This window comes from Motacilla alba, chromosome 6, assembly GCF_015832195.1.
Source record: "Motacilla alba alba isolate MOTALB_02 chromosome 6, Motacilla_alba_V1.0_pri, whole genome shotgun sequence".
Classification (NCBI taxonomy): domain Eukaryota; kingdom Metazoa; phylum Chordata; class Aves; order Passeriformes; family Motacillidae; genus Motacilla; species Motacilla alba.
Window position 1 is genome coordinate 6,542,514 of NC_052021.1, and position 19,307 is coordinate 6,561,820.

The window sequence follows — 19,307 nt, forward strand, 5'->3', positions numbered from 1 at the left end:
TTTTGTTTTGCTTTTAATAGCTTTTTGTTGGTTTGGGTTTTGCTTTTATGAAGCGGAACTGGGCATGTCATGTAATTCACCCAAGCCTGACAAATTCATCAGCCCATTGCTGTAATGGCGTCTTGTAAGACTGCTGAAATATTCAAGCATCAGATATAGATTGTTGCTTGAGGATTTATCTCCTTTGAATAATGCCTCAGTTGTGGGATAAAACCTGCAGCAAACATCATTAAATAAACTTGTGTGTATGGTATGCTCGAAGTTCTTACCTGTCAAATGTTAATCTATTTGATTTCATTTTTTGCTGGTATCTATGGTTACCTGAGTTAATGGGATATAGAGCACTGATGGATGAATTACTTCATCTCCTATTTTTAGACAGAAGAATTTAAATGAACATATCCATCAGATATGCTACAAGCAGTTGTTGGTATTTCAAACGGTTACTTCAGTAATGCATTTTAAATCTGGGGAATGGTCTGTAGAGTAACTTTTGTTTTTCTGAGTATCGGAACTAGGCTCATCCCCATGGGATCCCATGCGTAAACTTCATTTCTGTAGGTGTACGTTTAATGTCTTTAGCAGACGTTTGACATTTGGTTGAGTCGTGTAGAGGGGAACTGGTTGTTCTGTCCCCACTGTATTTTGAGGAGCCACCTCTGTGGTCAGATTCACTGTCCATCCAGACAGGAGGTGTTTGAACTCAGCCCCGGCTGTGATTGTTGGCTTCCTTCAAATGCTGGGCGCTGCCCATGCCAGGAGTGCCCCGTGCGGCAGGGGGGCAGCGCACGCTCTTGCCGTGTGTCAGATGTCCCCACGTCCTGCCGGGGCTGGCCAGCTGCAGGGGCTGCCTGCTGCCCTGGCACCTAAACTCGCTGCTCCGCTCTCCTGGGTGTGCCAGAAGTCCTCTGAGGAGCGGTGTCGGGATGGGCTGCTGCCTGTTCAGTCAGGTCAAGCTGCATGTGCAAAGATACTCCCAGGGCTTCTACTTTACTTCTACAAATGAAGTGATGTTAGTTGTTTTAATTTGCTCATCGTGTTGTGATGAGCAGCAATGTTGACCAGTTGGGTTCTGGAATTCTTTTAGCTGTGTTTTAGCTAAACTCAAAGCTTTTAGCATTTTACATGCACACAAAAATCACTGAGTTAGGGATAATTTTTTTATTGTAGTAATGCCATAAGAAAGAAAGTAAATACTCTGAAAATACCACTGGATCTAGTCTAGAGCAATTAAAATATGTCCCTGAACAGAAGGAAAAACCTTAACAGTGCTGCTGTGTAATCTGAGAGCTTTTCTAACTCCAGCTGAAGAGATTTTTTAGACTTGTGTTATACTTTTTGGATATATATATATATACACATTTAATTATTTCTATGTAGCTTTTCCTAATTAAGTTAAAACGAAAATGTCTATTTTTAAATGGGAAATAGGTTTTTTTTTCTATTAGGGCAAAATCTTGTTCTAGTAGAACTGCATGGCATATTGCTACAAATGCCCCTTTAAAGATGGCCTAGGTAAGTTTCTTTTTAATTTTCCTGTCACTGTTGTATTACCCTGAATGTCCTGATGCAGGAAGATGAACATGAAATGGATACAAGTTCACAATGCAGTAGGTAAACAGTGGCCCACAGGAGTGCAGGGGGAGGTGTAAATGGTAGCTGTAATAACGTGGTTGTCCATCTGAATCGTTGGAGAAAAGGAGCTGCGTGCTGTTATTGTAGATTATCCACTAAACTGCTGTGGAGAGGAGTGAGCAGTGTGAGATGAGCTGGTGAAGGTAGAGAGAGGGGGAACACAGAACTGCACTGCATTCTGTAATCCAGACTGAACTGTGATAATTGTGCTTCATTCCCTTACTTTTCATGTTTTATGCAATTTTAATAGTTTTATGAGAAAACAATTTTATAATCAGTTCCTGACATTGGTTCTTTTTTTTTCAATTGGGTATTAATCTGAAGTAGACAAAAAGCCAAATTCTACCTTCCTTACACTGTCACTGGCCGTAAGTTGATGCCAGTGTGAAGCAGTAAGTCATTAGCACGGTTTGTTGTTCCTAGGAAACCAGGATTCGAGCTGTGGATAAGGACTGCAAGAGAAGAGCTAATAACTTCTCTGTTATCAACCCCGTGTCTGGAGAGGGTGTGGCACAACGTTTTGCCACTGACAGTAGGGATGAACTTCATCAGTGGATGGAGGCTTTCTGGCAGCACTTCTATGATCTGAGTAAGTAAGCAGGCAGCGCTGGCAGTGTGCCCTCCGAATGGGGCATTATGTAACATCAAAGGGATCTTTGAGCAATTTGAATTGGAATTGCCTCATAAGCCTTTGTTTGCAGGAACGAAAAGAAATATGTTCTCTGGGATAATACTGGGTGGTGGTCTAAGTCGTTGGAAGGCAAATATTTGACTAAACCAAAGTCCATGTGTTCTTGCAGGAAATCAGAGGCAGAGTATGTCCATCAATCTCCAAAAGACTTGTTCTCTTAGCAGTGTTCTTGATAATGTTTTTAAAGACTGATAAATTCTCATGGTCTCTTCCTCCTTCCCACTGTAGTGGGAGGAGTCCACCTCTGCCTGGGCATCCAACCAGCAGTGTTTGGTTTGGTGGGATCCTGCAAGTATAAAACCTTGTATGGAAGCCTTAGTGACGAGTGGTGAGGGTGCTGGAATCGTGTGGGGCCCTGGCTAGGATGGGAATTCAGCCAGCTCTTGGAGGCAGTCCAAGTAAACTTGGGGTTTCCTTGCTCAGCAGTGTTAGGGATGAATTAAATTACAATTTGTTATAACGGGGATTGCTTGATTCTGTTGTAGTTTGAAGGTTTTGGTAGCCCTCACCACATGGGAATATGCTCGCCCAGCCACACTCCATCCAGCTGGGCAAACACACGCTGCTTACCTGGACCTGGTGAAAGCTGTGCCTCAGCCTTTGTAACAGGTGGCAAAGGGTTACCCTGGTCCTTTGGCAAACCTCTGGCACAACCCTGATCTTACACGGCAGAGGGAACTCATTTATTGGTGTGAAATATTGCTGAAGTAGTATACTGTGCTCCTTGTTTATCACCAAATCCTTATTATAAAAACTACACAGATTAATTGGCCTGTGTCTTTTTTCTCTGCTTTCTGCTTGACTCACAGATTTACTGAGAGTAGAGACTGTCAGCTTTTATGCTGCCATTGACAAAGTAGAGTTGCTTCCTGATAGGCATTTGATCAGGTCAGAAAACAAAACCAGGTCAGTTAATGAAATATCAGTCCTTAGTCAGAGACAACACCAATCAAGTAATTGAATTGAGGTTGTAGAAACTCAGAGTTGTAGTTGTATTTCCAGTCATTTCTAACTTTGATTTACAATGAGAAAAAGCACTATCAATTAAAGAAACACACCAAGCAAAAACTAGGGCATCCTCTTTAAATTATCTGTAGAGTAGGGTAAAAGATCTACTTCTTATTCATTATAGATAGAATACTACCCACAGATTTTTTTGAGACATTTTCCTTGGATTCAGAAAAAATGGGTCACTTGGCATTTAAATGCCTTTTTTCTTCCCTGGTTCTAAAATTCTCTTAAAATGAATGTTGCTCAGAAAACTTGGAATGATTGGTATGAACAAAGTAATTTTACTGTCTTGTTTTCCTTAAGGTCAAAATCTATTAATAGAAAAAGAGGTTTCCTTGTCTGCTAAGGGATAAAAGGCAAGTTATCCTCCGTTAAAAACAGAACGTTCCTTTGCCATAACATTGTAACATTGCTGTATAACATCCAGCTTGCAGGATTTTGGAGGTTGTTCCTGATAACTTGATGAGGCTCCCCAAACTTTAAATTTTTTTCTTCTATTTTTTCCTCCTTGGATTTATACTGTTTGGGGATTTGAAGGCAAATTGTGATCTTTAGCCATCATAGTGTAACAGTAATGCTGGAATGCTTAAATTCCAGCTAGGATCTTATGACCTTTGTGCAAAGAGAACGAATACAGAGGTGAAAATACAAATGCATCCTGAGCATCGCTGCTAAACAAAAGTAAATTCTCACTGTTTAGTATTACTTTGGAGATAGTTTCCTGACACAACCTAATAACTTCCATTTTTTTTTCCAGGCTGATGTGTTTAAGTTCCAGTCATTGTTCTCTTTTCTCTCTCAGGCCAGTGGAAGCATTGTTGTGAGGAACTTATGAAAATTGAGATTATGTCACCACGGAAACCACCTTTGTTCTTGACAAAGGAAGCGACCTCCGTCTACCATGATATGAGTAAGTGGGATTTGCCTTTTCAAGTTGCAGAGTAACAGAAACAACATTGTCTGAATTCAGATGGCTTCTGGTGTTGGTGGTGAAACACTGAGATTTTCAAGGACAATTCAGACAATGAAAGAGCAACATAACTGCATACCAAGGAGTTCGTATTAAATCTGAATTTGTAATAGTGCAAATAACGAATACATTTTTATACCTTGAGCTCAAAAATCTGCAGTCTACCCTGAACGCACTCAAAACAGCTGTCACTAGAAATAAACACTCATGGTAAGAGTAGTATACAGCTCAGGAAATGTAAAGGTAAAATTGCAAACCAGTTGCATGAAATTAATCTGCTGTTCTTACAGCTATTTGAAGGCTTACCTAGTATAACTTATCTAATTTTTTGGTCTTTGGTAATGATGTTGAAAAATACGCTTGGAAAGTCTAGCTAGAGTGTATCTGGGACTTGTATTTTTGCAGAGAAAAATGGTATGCACCAGGACTTTTTTAATAGTTTTGTTACAGAAATAATATTTGCAGACTAGAAAAAGTAGGTCACTTTGTTTTACTGGATCCCATGCAGTATTGACTGAGAAACACTGTACGAGTGTAAATGCCTGACTGCTTGCTGCTTGGGACGGAGCTGTGACGATGCTCAGAATGCCACGTGGGCACTGAGTTACCATGCATCAGAGCGCCGCACAGTCCGGTTTTATCTGAGCTGTGAATGCAGAGCAGAAATGCAGTCAATGAACCACGCAGAAGCTTTACCAAGGTAACGTGGTAGCATAATTCCACTGATACACGTGTACCTCGGTGAGGAGCAGAACACAAACTCCATTTCACTCTTACTGCACCATTTTTTTCCTGGATTATAGCTAGTATTTGTAGTACCCTGCAGCCAGCACTGGTGAGGCACCTCAAACCCTGTGTTCAGTGCTGGGCCCCTCACTAGAAAGACGTTGAGGGGCTGGATGGAGTGTGTCCAGAGAAGGACAATGGAGCTGGGAAAGGGTCTGGAGCACACACGTGATGAGGAGTGACTGAGGGAGCTGGGGGTGTTTAGCCTGAAGAATAGGAGGCTGGAGGGGACCTTATGGCTCTCTACAAGTACCTGGAAGGAGATTGTAGCCAGGGGGGATTCAGTCCCTTTTCTCAAGTAATGAATGATAGAACAAGAGGAAACAACCTCCAGGTGCCTCAGGGGAGGTTTAGATTGGATATTAGAAGGAATTTCTTCACAGAAAAGGTTATCAAGCAGAGGCACAGGCTGCAGTGGTGGGGACTCCATTTTGGAGGTATTTGAAAGACAGATGTGCAGATGTTGTGCTTAGGGACATCGAATGGTGGTGGACTTGGCAGGGTTAACAGTTGGACTTGATGACCTTTAAAGGCCTTTTCCAGCCTAAACTGTTCTGTGATTCTACTGAAAATCAGGTACTGCTGCTGTTTGAGGCTGGTACTACTGCAGTATACATGGAAAACTCAGTAAGAAGAATAAGAAATGGAGCAAGGCAGTCCTAAGGCACATAGAGAAGAATTATATATGTAAAGATGTCCCATTTTCTGCAGGCTCGCAGCACAGGACTATTTAGTCAGACTTTCATGGGCCTCCTGTGAAACAAAATTTTCAAAGCACTATACAACAAAGTGTATTTAATAACTAATACATACAGGTTTCCCTGTAGTACTTCATTTTTTCTTTAACTTGGAAAGAAATATCAGTGCCTACCCTGCTGCCTCAATGCCAGCCGTCACAAAAATAATTCCCTCCTGTCACCTCAGTTCTCTCTTGGATAGCATATGTAATATTTTCCATTTCATCCATTATTACTCTTAGTGATTCAGACTTGGTGAGACAGTTAATACAGCTTTGTATTCTGAGTAATAAGGCAATAGAAGTAAAATCATTGGTGGTGTTTTAATCTGGGTTAATTGCTGTCCCTTAAAATTACAGGCATTGATTCTCCAGTGAAACCTGAGGGCTTAGCTGATATCATACATAGGAAAATTGAAGAGAGCGACGGTGAGTTCCTTCTTGGCCAGCAAAAAGAGTCTGCATCTGCCCTATGGGCGTCACTCTTTGATGGATCTCATCAGATGACTGTTCAGAAAAACATGCATCTGGACCCAAAAAGAGATCCTACAAGTCCTAATGACAGCAGAGGAAAGAAAAGAAGAGCTCCGCCTCCACCCTCTGACAAGTTACCGTACAGTGCAGAAGCACAGGTGATCACAGAGCAGCTGGGCAAGGAAAACTGGAGGAAGCCTGACCACACACCTGCCAGCAGCTCTTCCTGTGAGTCAGTGTTAGCTACGAAAATGCAGCAGCTGCAAACCCCCATTGCTCCTCCTCGCAAAATTGGTCTTTGTGGAAAAAGTGGTTTAGCTGGCTCGGGGAATCCTATTTCTCTGGTGAGCAAGACCAAGTCTGAAATCACACCAGTCCCAACCCTTAGACAGAAAGGCATCACAGAAATACTAGACCCTAGGTCCTGGTTGCATCCATAGGCATCAAATTTAGCTTGGAGGAGTCTTTGGAATTTAAAGTTTCTCAGCCTTCTGCTAATACTCTTCATTAAAAGTGGATTTCAGCATTTAGCTCAAGTGTTTCCTGTGAGCCAGGGCATTACTGCTAGCTGCAGTCTCAGCTGTATTCATTAGTGCTCTATCTAAATCATTGCACTGGAATGGGGGGTGTTTCTGTCTGGAGTTACGGTGCTATTTCTGAAAACAACAGTTCGGTACTTTCCTCTCGAAAAAACCACCGTGTTCAGGGTAACCTCAGCTGTCCCCACAGCAGGGATGTTACCAGTGCCTTCTACCAGTCCCTCAGCTTAGCTCATGCACAGCTCCTCAGACTACTAAAGTGGGAATCCACACATACTCAGCACAGATCCTGCAAAGCTGATTTTCTTGGGCTGCATGCTTGCTGCATCCTCTCTCTCCCTTGCTGTTTAGGAAACACTGCTTATATGGTAATCAAGTATGAAAAGCTTTTGTGCTGTTCTGAATGGCTCTGTAACTCCAAACGAATTTCTGAGACAGTTCTGTCAATTCTATGGGATTTCCCAAGTTCCTGCTGGTTCATGTGCAATTGCAATGGACCAGGTTTATCTGTCTTTGAGCAAGGATATGATCCATCGCTGCTGTTTTATTTTGGGCTAAGACAAGCATTTAAAACAGTTTCCTGGATATGTGCACGTGCTCATCTTACGGTTGTTTTTCCTGACAAATGCGGGTCTGTAACACAGCTCCTCCTTTGTGGAGCCTCTCAGCTGCGCCTGCTAGGGAGCTGGTTTGCAAACAGGCGTTGAACAGGCAGTGTAACTGGTAAGCAAATGGTTTTTTCATCACTTGTTCTTTTTGCAATGGCAGAGAATAAGCCCTTCAGGTGAAGACATTGAACTTTGATATTCTTTCCTCAGACTGTTCCCCAGTTCTGCAGGGAGTATGGGTTGTTAGGGTTCCTGTGGCACCTGCAAAACATCTACTGCGCAAGAAAAAGCTGCGTTCTCTTGGATCCACAGCTTAAACACCCAGCCATTTCCTTGGTTGATGCATTTGTCTCAGATGCTGAAACTCATCCAAGGGCAAAGGTCTGCTTGCAGTTCTCCCTCTGGAGACTTGGTGCTCAGACCTGTGGGTCATATCAGCAACTGTATACATACAGTTCATTATATATTATTTTTTTCCCAAAATGTGGATGGCTCTGGGAGCTTTACCATTTCTCCATAAGATACTGTGGGCATGGTTGGTTGGTTGTTTTATTTTATTTAATTTTTTGTCTTCAGCTAAGCTCTTGGCTCCACAGTTGTAAAGGTATCTGCTGAATTCCCTCAGTAGTTCATTTGGGATGGGGTTGAGAGGAAGGTTTCATTTACAAATCCTTTTGCAGGATTAGAGCCCTTTGTTCTAGAATGTCCTTGTTCATTCTTCATTTAATCACGTTCCATTTTCCCTCTGAAACAACCATAATCATTCTTACAATAAATCATGCTGTTACTTAAGTGGAGGGTTTGTGAATGGCTTATAAATAGAAACAGAAAAACTGAAGAAAAACTGCATGATTATGTAAATCAGTCAACTAAGTGGACTGTACAACTCTGAACAAGAAATGGGAAAAACTGGGGAGGGGGAATAATATTTTCCAAAAGGCAGCTGCAGTTTATTTAGCTTTAAATCTAGACTTAAATGTTTCTGTGCTCAGAAAGAAAAGAAACACCTTTTCTTGGTAACCCCCTTTCATTTTGTAGTTATATTTTTTTAAAAATCTCATAAATACATAAGGAAAGAAGGCACCATAATGAGGATTTATTTTTAAATTCAACAGACCATTGAATTACAACAAGCAGTTTCTCTGTTAAATTCAGTGGCTCTGTTTTGAACTGAACATTGGTATTTTAGCAAGGCATTTAATATTAATTTGAAGTCTTCAAGTGATGAGAATTCACTCATACCTCCTGTTGCAATACTTAATTACCCCAGGTACATTTTCCACTTGATTTTCTATTTGCATTTCTAGCTCCACCTTAAGTTATTTTGGTCTTTTTATGCATTTGATTGCTTATATTGATCTCTGTAGTATCAGCTTTTCTAATTGCCTGTGTGTAGTTATAAATCATGATTATGTCCCTTTTAACCTTTTCTCTGATGAGACGTACTGAATTCCTTAACTTTCCTATGGCAGTGAATGTTATCCAAGACTAATTAATCTTCACGTTCTTCTCTGTATTTCTCGTGTACAGAAATATTTGTAAGGGTGACATCTGAATTAGATGCCTCATGTCAATAGTGATCCATCAGGACTGTATAGAGCCATAATGTGATCCTCTTGCTCTGATGAACTGATGAATATCTATCTCACTCTCTCTTTCCTCAAAAATTGTTTGTTTTTTTTTTTCTTTTGTGGAAGCATTGCCTTGGATGCTGACTGTTATGGCCCAAGTCATCTTCAGAGTCTTTCTCAGGAATGTGGTACATCATCCTCTTATAATCTTACCTTATATTTTCTTGGAAATACAGATGGTATTATACCAGCATTAAAATACTGCTCATGAAGTGATCCAGATTGCTCTAAGTGACCTGTCCTCATTCTTTACTACTCCAGCAGTCTGCATGTCCTTTGCAAATTTATTGCAAGTGATTTTTACAGTTTATTCCAGATCATTGATTTTTAAAATTGAATGCAAGGTAGGGTTTGTAGAGAGAGGTGATAAGTTTTTATTACATCAGTGACATGGTTAGGGGGTGGGGAAAAACAAACAGGCAGGCCATTGAATTTCTGTCCCTTTTAGCCCAGAGCCTTTAGAACTTTCAGTAAGATGGCAAACAGCTATATTTCTTGCTGAATCCTTATTAATACCATATCTTGAAATTATTATTATGAGATTTTAAAGAAAATTACATGTTCATCTTGTTTTCAGAAAGTTACTCAGGGTTCTTGTGGGTAACACCTCAGTGCAGGTGTCTTTGCAAGCCAAGCTTAACATATCTAAGAGTAAAATGCAACCTGTTGTTCAAGACCTCTTCTCCATGAACCTGTGTTGATATTTTGTATCTATCCTTTAATTAGACTCACGTGGGCCAGTTCATGACATTGGAGTGACCACCACTAAGCAAACAAGGCCATTCATTATTCTGTTCCTCTGCTTCAGAACTACATAATCCCTGTGATGAAGAGTTGATTCAGGTTTTGTATTTATTGTTACCTTGCCTTTCTTCCCCCCTCTCCCCGCTCTGTATTGCCATTGTGCCTTTGCATCTTCTGTGAGGCAAGCTGGTTTAACCAATAAAACCTGCAGGCTCCCAGGAAGCACAGAGCTCAGCTATAGAATAGTCAGTGCCCCTGGAGGAACTGCTGCTCCCAGGCAGCAGAGGAGAATGTGATGTTTCACCATCTTAGGAGCTGTGTTCAATGAGGATGCTTTAATTGCACGACTCAAAATATCAGGGACCAAAGCCCAAAAGTCATTTGGCAGCTTCCTGCTGGGATGAGGCTTGGAGAGCCTGTGGCTTCTCCCAGCCCTTGTGTCCCATTCCCCCGTGTTCACATGTGTGCAGGCAGGTTGGAATGCTGTCGCCTGGCTGGGAAGCCATTGAGAAACACTTCTCCCAGGATGAATGGCTCCAATGATCCAGTGTAGCACAGGGAGGACGTTGGTGGCACCTGCTGAACTACACGTGGGATTAGAAGACTTCTCTGAGGAACTTGTCAGGCCTGATCTGAAAACTGTACCTGCTTGTTCTCTGCTGGGATTAATTAATGCTGCTTAAAACCAGAATTAAGTGATCGGATGCAGCCTTGAAGTGAGGGAGACAGAAGTCAGCCTGAACTCTTCTTTTAGGAAGTGCAACTTGAAATTAATTGCTAGTTCAAACTTGAATATAAATTTCACAGAACATGAATTTCTGAAATACTGACTGAACAAAGCCTTAAATTATTAACTTTTTATATTTACCTAATGTCTTCAGCTGTTTACTTGGTTTTGGAATGGTAGACGGTACTTTCTGTGGTTTTAAAGGCATTACTTTGAAATGCTTACATTTTTACTAGTGTTGTGGGGTTTTTTTTCCTGTGGTAATAATACTAATAGTTATTTTAAGGTGGCTTGTACATATTTGGAAATACTGTCATAGTATTCAGAGTTGATTTCTAATTAATGCAAACTGCCTTAACAGAAAAATGGAGATTTGGACACTAATGTATTGTGAAATGTTAGGACAGAGTTTTTCTTATTTTGCTGCTAGCATATTGTATTTCTGTTAAAATATGCAAGTGAAATTAAAAATGTTTCTAGAATAAAAGGTTTTTGGTGTAATTTCTTTCATTCTGGAACTGCATTAAGCTTTACTCCGGTGTGTTATTCATGGGTGATGGCTGCTGTAAAATGAGAGAGCTCAGGGGTGGCTCCTTTTCCCTTGGTGACAACAGCAAACAGTATCAGCCTCAGTTTTATGACCTGGAGGAAGGGAGGAAAAGCCAAAGTGGCTTTCAATTAAATCAATGCTCCCTTGCCATTCCCTGAATCCAACAGACACTCCCCTGAGTGAGTAGGTAAAGTCAGAAACGTTATGAGATGCACCTTTTTCCACCAGTGTGCCAAAACAAAACACCCTGTTTTAGGTTTCATCTTACTTCTCTCATAGTCATGGAGGAAAAGATGTCATGAAGCAGATTTACATCTTACTCGCTGCTTTGTAAGGCGGCTTCATAAATAAGCCGCTGACATCCATTGATTAATTAATTAATCCATCCATTAATAGTTTTCCTTTCACAGGCACCATTGTGCTGAAGGGGAACTCTTATCCACCTCACCAGCTAGAGCTCCGTGTGACACTGCTAATTTAGAGCTAACTGCGCTGCTCAAGTAAAGTGTTCTTTTGACCCCGTTATAAAATTACTGTAATAAATGCAAAAGGAATTGCTAGACATTTTAATTTTGGAGTAAGAGTCCGTGAAACAAACAAAGCAGGATTGACAATCGCAAGGCAAGACAGTGCAGCTGAGTGATTTAATGAAAACTGTGCTGCAGCTAAAGCTGCTGCAGTTTGCTTTAAGGAATGATGGGACTATAAGACATGATGATCTCTTCATATAACCATTAGCAAATGGTTAAACTGTAATTGTTCCATACATGTATTATATACTCACAAAAAACCCAGTTTGTGAGACATCAAAATAAATTGCTTTTTATGAGGAAAGAACAATCTTTCAAGATTTTTATATCAAGATAGCCTTCTAGATGTTTTTTATGTACCTCCCCAAAGGGAGAAAATTTATAATAACTAGTGAAGTGTCTTTTATTCTGTTGTGTTATTTCTTCACATTTCTGTAAACTTCTTGCAAAATAGCTACAAAAAGACATTATTTATAATAGATGACGATTTACCTGAAGGGTTTTTTCCAGCTCTTGTCCAGTGTTTGGTAGTGATACAGGAACGTTTGCAGAAGAAAGTTGTTTCATACACAGCCTCTTCCCAGCCCTTAGTAATTACAGGCTTTTTAATATGCAGACGTGGGAATCCTTTTAGTCTGTCAAAGTTTCACTTTATGTCTCTGTCTGGACATGAATTCAGAGTGGCAGTTAAAAGTAAAAAATTGTATTCTTTAATTTACTTAAATTTTGGCATCACTGCTGTCTTGTAGCACTTGCAGTGTGATGATATGCCACAAGAGTTTTCATTCCAAGCTTTAAAATTTGTGTACTTTCTTTTGCTAAGAAGGGTCAGCAAGTGTTCATCACGTTCCTTCTTCTGTCACTGACTAGAAAAGTGGTTCCAAATACAAATATCATTGATTGTTTTATCACCCTAAAGGAAAATGGTCCCAGTCTTTTCCATCTTTGTTTGGATTATATTTTCCATTTTCTGATTAGTGTCTATTTCAAAATCCCACACGTATTTTGATGATATCTTTCTTGAGCTGGGTGCCCAGAGCTAAACACGCACTACTCGCTCAGGGGCACTCTTGATTTACAAGAACAGAATATGTTCATTAATATTGCCTCCATTTTAGCTACTCATTCTGCATTAGCAAAGAGCAAATAAAAATATTTCCATCACTCTGTGGCCAGAATGGTGTGTGCCTAAATGAAGATGTAACTCAGGCAAGGGAAGACAGTGCTGTTACAGTGAGCTTATTTTAACATCTCACAAATTTCTCAATAGCAGGAAAAATTGTTATAACTGTGTGGCTGGCACGAGTGAGCTGCTTTGTCCTCACAGCATCCTTTTTTTCAGATGGCAGCAGCTGCTTTACTTCCTTTGGTTTTGAGTGGTCATTACTCCTCAGTCCAACGCCTGTACAAAAAGGTTGAGAGCTTTTGAAATAAACCGAGAGCAATTTACCTGACCTTCCCATGACGTGGATGGATCAGCCGGAGCGTCAGCTGCCGAAGCACTGAGTTGACAGATGCTCAGCCTGTACATTTGGCTTGTAAGAAAACAGCGGGCCTGTGGCCTCTATTTTCTGAATCCAGACCTAGGGACTGGATGCAGAGGATGAGAATGCTCTTCTCTTCGCTGTAGCTTTACCACACAGCATGGGCCGCCTGACGTGGGGCAGACCAGCCCTTCAAGCATGGAAAAACTTTGCTCAAAATTAGGAGAGTCTCAAATTTTACTAACTAAAGGGAAAGCCTTTTACTAAGGACACATCCTAATAATGGTATTCAACACATGGCTTCAGGTCAAACTGGATTTAATACACCATGCCTTTTATATATTAGGATTCTTCTATTATTTTAGTAAGAGTTCATTTGTATGTCTAATAATACATCACATTTTACTCATGACCTCATTAGGAAGATTCTTAAACATTTTCTTGATCATTATTCTAAAGAAGGATAAAGGTCTGCTGTCTTGGGAACACCTCAGGTTTAACCCAGCTCGTGCAATAGCCACTTGAGCCTACAGCCTGATGTACACTTTTCTGTTCATTCATTTAGAATAATGGTATAATTCCTTCATTAGTAAAGTTAGTGATTTCTAAGCATTAATATGCAACCTGCTATTTACATTTTTTGTAAGGATAAACCAGAGCACACGAGTCTTCAGCTACTCTACAGCTTACTAGAATGATTAATACAAGCTTCAGCAACAACTTGTTTACTTGCTTCTTTCCACATTTCCTTTGGCAGGGCAAATTCTGTCAACATATCTGAAAAATAAAAAATTAAAAAAAAAAGAAAAAAGAGAAAAAACAGAAAAGGGAAAAGGAAAAGATAGAGCCAATTATTTAGTTAGGCTCTATCTGTCTCATATTGAAGCATTAAAGAGAGCCAAGGGACTGCCGCAGAAACAATTATTTGAATCAGGGTATATACAAGTGTATATATTCAATTTGGGCTCTCTCTGAATTTAAACAAGAGTCAAGGGAGGGGCCACAGTTTCTCTGCCCCTCACTTTTAAACATGATCCATTGTGACAGAAGTTTCCATCACACTTTTTGAGGCATCAGTCCTTAGGGGTGTTGGGCTTGGCAAAATAGTGCCATGTTCATGACTGACTTCAGTACCACCATCCTCGCAGATCCTCTGAACCTGGGGCATGCAGGAAAAGGAAAAGAATTCTATTTCTCCCCATTTCTAGAGAGAAGATGCTAGCAAACCCTTAGCAACTTTTAATGTAAGAACAAGGCAGTTTTGAAAAGCTGACTGTGTTACTAATGGGGTATGACCAAAAAGCCCAATCAGGATGTTTCCTGAGAAGCCACCTGACAACTTACTCAGCTTTTTACAGTGACATAATATTCAAATAAGATATTGTTTAGTCCTTGTACTTCACTTTTGAAGCCCTTTACTACAGAGAATTTTGTATCCTTAAGCTCTCCTTCCCTTTCCAGTGTCACTGTAGGAATTAATCTTATCTGGCAGAAACATATTTCATCTCAGCTGACTTGCAAAGCACACAAGGTTACGGCAGTTGAGAGAAGGAAGCATGGCCTGAGATTGGCCAGTGCATTGCAGGCTGTGACTTGTCCATGGAGCAGAGTTTGGGATTGTCTCATGTGAGACACTCTGGTCCTGCTCATGCTGATAAAGGAGCAGCAGTCACAAAGGAGCTGGAAGGTCAGAAACCCCTTTCCAGTTCCTGCCTTCAGTGCCTTCATCATGCTTTATTAGCAATCCCACTATTTTCTACAGGGCTCTAGTCCCAACAAAGCACCGATCTTGTAACTCAAGATGCAAACTGTCCTGATGCCTCTTGGGCATTTGTCAGGAGCCAATGGCAGTCCCAGCATCAAGGTGCACCAAGACAATTTTACCCAGCCAGGCCCAGAGTTGAGATCCCCACATGCCTTGTTCTGCTTTTTATCCCACTGCAGTACAATCACAGCAGCTCCCATTGAGAGAAAGTTACAAAGTGCTTTATAATCATTAAACTTCACAGTACCCTTTGGGTTAATTATTTGTATGGCAGGAGAAGTCATCCACAGAGGTTACACATATGAGATATCCATATGTCAGCCTTTATAGACCTTCATAGAACTAATTTTTGGCCCATTTTAGCAGCATCTTGATCCTATAATCAAATTATATGTATAAGTTCTGGTTTTGATAAACTAAACATAAAAGAACAAACAAGAAAATGAGCTTTCTACAGCCTCCTCCTCCTCTGAGTGCAGTGTTTCAAGTTCCTCATGGAGTGCTCCCTGGAGCAGGGCTGCAGCTTACCAAGCCTGAGTCCCTCCTGGCACTCTCATTCATGCATTCTGTCAAACAACATTTTCTTTGATTTTTTATCAAGATCTTCTTGACTGAGATCTTCAAAGCAATTAATTCAGTACTCCATGATTGCAGCTGCTGAATAATTGTTTGTTAGAGCATTTTCTTTCCCAGGCAAGAGATGTAAAGTAGTTGCTCCCCTCAATAAACAAGTTGTCAAATGTGATTAGTTAATGGACCTGTAATCATGCGATAGCATAAAGGTAAGGATATGGTAAGTGTGATGTGAAAATGCATATTTAAATTAAAGCTATAGGGGAACATTTTCCCATAGGAACTCTTCCTATCAATGCTGAAATAGACAATTTACTACTCACAATGATTAACTGTAGATCATTAATTAAGGAAAACAAGAGATTAGTCATCAAGCATTTCAAATTAAAGATGCATTGATTGTTTGAGTTACTTTTAGTTCTGGCCAGGAGACCAGGTTAGTGCCCAGGTCTCCATGCTTGAGCCAGCCTTCTGACGTGCAGAAGTAGAAGCCTGTTAAAATTAAGGTCAAAAATGTACTAGCCAATATTAAGCTCCCAGAGCCTCAAATGTGATGCTGTGTTCCTGTTGACCAGCGCTGTAATTTGCCATACTGTTTCTGGTCAGACACATTTGGAGGCAGAAATGGAGAACCCAGGCTTGTGGGGAAGAGGGAATGTCATTTTCTGGCAAGTGAATGCTAAATTCCAACCTAAATGCAGTTACAGAGAGTATGTATTATAGCTAAAAAAATCTAATTAGCTCATTTTTATCTCTAAATAATAAATCTTTCTTTCTGCCTGCCCTTTAGAAGAAATCTGAGACAATCCTGCAGTGGAATCTGTGGAAAGAAGAAGCCCTGTGCAAAAGAATCTTGCAAGGCTGGGGGTTTTTCCTTCCATCCTCCCTTGGGAACTGTACATTCAATGGTATCATTTCCTAAAAGAGTTTTCCTTGACAGAAAAAGCAAATACTTTTATTTTTGTTTTCGTTAAAAGCTGTATCTATTACCGAAATTTAAGTCTCCATTTGGGAATTACAAGCAGTAATACAATAATAATAGTTGTTGGTTACCACACGCTTATTTTAGACTATTCCAGGCAGCTGCCTTCTGCTTTTTGTGCAATCTCTTAGCATTAGACTCCAATATAAAATAAATTACTCTGAACTGTCTGCCAAATTTGACTATTCTTTTAAAATCAAGTAGCTGTTACTTACATTATGTAATAGCAACAGCGGTAATTTAATTACTAAGTCACCTATGAAAAATAAGACTTCAGCCTGCAACCTTCAGGAAATCAACCACCTAACTGCTATTTAAAAGATGATCAGGGTACATAATTCTGGGACAATGGACCTGTGAAGGCCACCGCAGCAGCGATGTGCTGCATAGTCAGAGGCTGTGGGGTCACTGCTGCTTGTAGCCCAAACCTGCTGGGATTTTGTTAACTTTTTGGAGGGCACTGGAGGCAAAGCTTTCATAAGTTAAGTGTTCAGCATCTCCTCTGATGCATCCCAGGATAAGCTCCCTGCATACTGCCAGTCCTCACATCCCTGTGGCACACGTACCCAAAGGCAGTAGAGGGGGCTGACACTCGCCCCTGGGGTGGGGCAGGGATCCTTGCCCCAGGGCTGGCTGTGGTCCCCATGACCCCTCCCAGCCTTGCCCCACCATTTGGAGTGCCCCCTTGCCACAAGGGCTTCTGCAGGATGCCCGCTTCATGCTCCTTCCTCAACGGTTTTTACAAGCTGAGCATTTGACCAGGACTACAGGCTACCATATATGTGCTAGTAAAGCAGGTTCATAAATAAAATTGCTAAGAAAATTGATCTTTGCCAAGCCCAGATCCTAATACTGAGGCAGCTGGCTTTAAAAAAAGTAATAGAATATTATTTGTATTGACATTTTGGCTGATCAGTCCAATAGGTCACACTTCAGAGGCTTCTCTGCACCAAGACTATTTTGTCATGGAAATTGAGCTCCATCGATATTTTAGACACAACTCAGCAAGTTGCCTGTTTAAAGCAAAACCCTCAGTGCTTCAGTGTTGGCACAGTTGCAACTTTACCCCATGATATTGCTCCAGCATCCCTCAGGTTCATCTCCTTTGTGGGTTACTTCAGTTACTCCCACACTCTTCTTCCCCTTGGATGGCTCCCAGTGTCACAGCAGGTTCCTCCTATTCCCTCTGCCTCCCTTCCACACCTCCACTTTTCCTGCTGTAATAACTAAGGACAATGGTTTCTTAAGAGAGTGTTTCAAGGTACTGGACCTTTTAGAAGTGATAAAGGTAGTTGGAGGATCGATCATCCACACAAAACCATGGCTGACTGCAGGACTGCTCAGCTGAGGATGACACAGATGGCCAAATGCCACAAAGCTCACGATAATATCCCCCAAGCCAGTGAGACTCAGGTTAGGACCAGGTTACTCCAGATAGCTGCACTGCTGACAAAGAGCATCCAAGCTTTCTTGGAAGGTTACACACTGGATCAAGTGGATGCGTCCCTTCTTTGGCTACATCTTGCTCGAGAGACATTCTCTTCCTTGTTAGTATGCAGCTGGTGTGGTTCACTGGCTCTGCCAAGCAGAGCTTTTTAATTCTCCCTCGCTGGAGAGAGGAACTTTAGAATAAGAGAATGATTAATGGAGGGACGAAAAAAAAAAAGCAAACAAAATTTAAAAAGGGATAATAAAAACCCTCAATGAAAGTGAAACGATCGAGATTTATGAGAATTCTATGGATTCCTCACAGCCGTTCAAAGCAGGATTGCATAAGCCGCAGCACACCTCACTCGGCACATCTTTTAATGAGAATGGCCGTGTTTACGCTCTCATTTACATCGCCTCCATGCCCGCAGGCTCCAGGCGAGGCCTGTTCACACACGTACGGAGCAAACACAAAGCCAGGAAGCCAGGCCTGAGTAACTCGGGACCAGCTGGAGCGCTTTTGGATGCGAGAGGTGGGTCCTGCCTGCAGCACAGCTCGGAGGGACCGTGCAGGGCAGCACCACCCAGCGCAGGGACAGGTGGGGAGTGGGGACATGGACCAGGGTACTACAAAGAAATCTGGTTTTTTTGCAGCTCCAGGAACTCAGCAATTGGATAAACCCAAGTTTTCCAGGGAAGGTTGACCAGCTCACATTCAGCAGTGTGATATTCAGGACTATAGTGATACAGACCTGGCAAATCTTTTCCATTTCCTTTCAGCTCTCAGGGAAAATCAATTAAATGATCAGGTTTTTCACTGTGGTTGGGAACAGGTGGTCTTCCTATGCTCCTGCAGGGGGTGAGCACAAGCCAAACTGCACTGAGGGTGCCTCCAAGCTGCCTGAAATTAGACATCACTGGAAGACCTTAGCAGATCTTTTTCTCTGGAGAGAGCTCAACAGAGAAGTGCCTGGATCAGCTGTGAGACATTTGCAATGAATTGACTCCATACTAAACACTGGATGTGAATAATATCCCTGCACTCCCCATAAAGCAGTCCCTTCATTGCCAAACTCCCTTTAACACAAGGGGTTAAACACCAAGTTAACCTGGATGGCAAAAGCCAGGAGAATCCAGGTCCCTGCAAAGCACAGCTTTTACACGATCACCTTTGTAGGCAGCAAAGCTCCCATTTGCCCAGGATGGATCACAGAAGCTCTGCTGCGTGATGTGTTGCAGGATAACTGACAGCAGAGCTGCCCGTTGGAAGAGATGGGCAGAGATGCTACCTGAGCGTGGAATGTCTTAGCTTGCAGACAGAAATCACACCTCAACTCCTCCGAAGTGCTGAGGTGTGCAGCACAGTCAATGCAACTTCCCAGAGGCTGCAAACCTTTCTGAACAGCTTCAGGAGCCAGATCAAAATGGTAGGGGTTAGTATGA

The 19,307-nt window shown here is 41.4% G+C and overlaps 1 protein-coding gene across 7 annotated transcripts in view; it reads left to right on the forward strand.

The window, feature by feature from the left end:
• Positions 1-8,269, forward strand: part of RTKN2 (rhotekin 2) — a 48,671-nt gene extending 40,402 nt beyond the window's left edge. For all 7 annotated transcript variants that reach the window (XM_038141656.1, XM_038141663.1, XM_038141662.1 and 4 more), the window contains 3 exons: positions 2,059-2,224; positions 4,140-4,247; positions 6,190-8,269. In XM_038141656.1, coding sequence (XP_037997584.1) covers positions 2,059-2,224; positions 4,140-4,247; positions 6,190-6,743 — 828 coding nt within the window. In that variant the 3' untranslated portion in view covers positions 6,744-8,269. The remainder of the gene's footprint in view (positions 1-2,058; positions 2,225-4,139; positions 4,248-6,189) is intronic.
• The last annotated feature ends 11,038 nt before the right edge of the window (positions 8,270-19,307 follow it).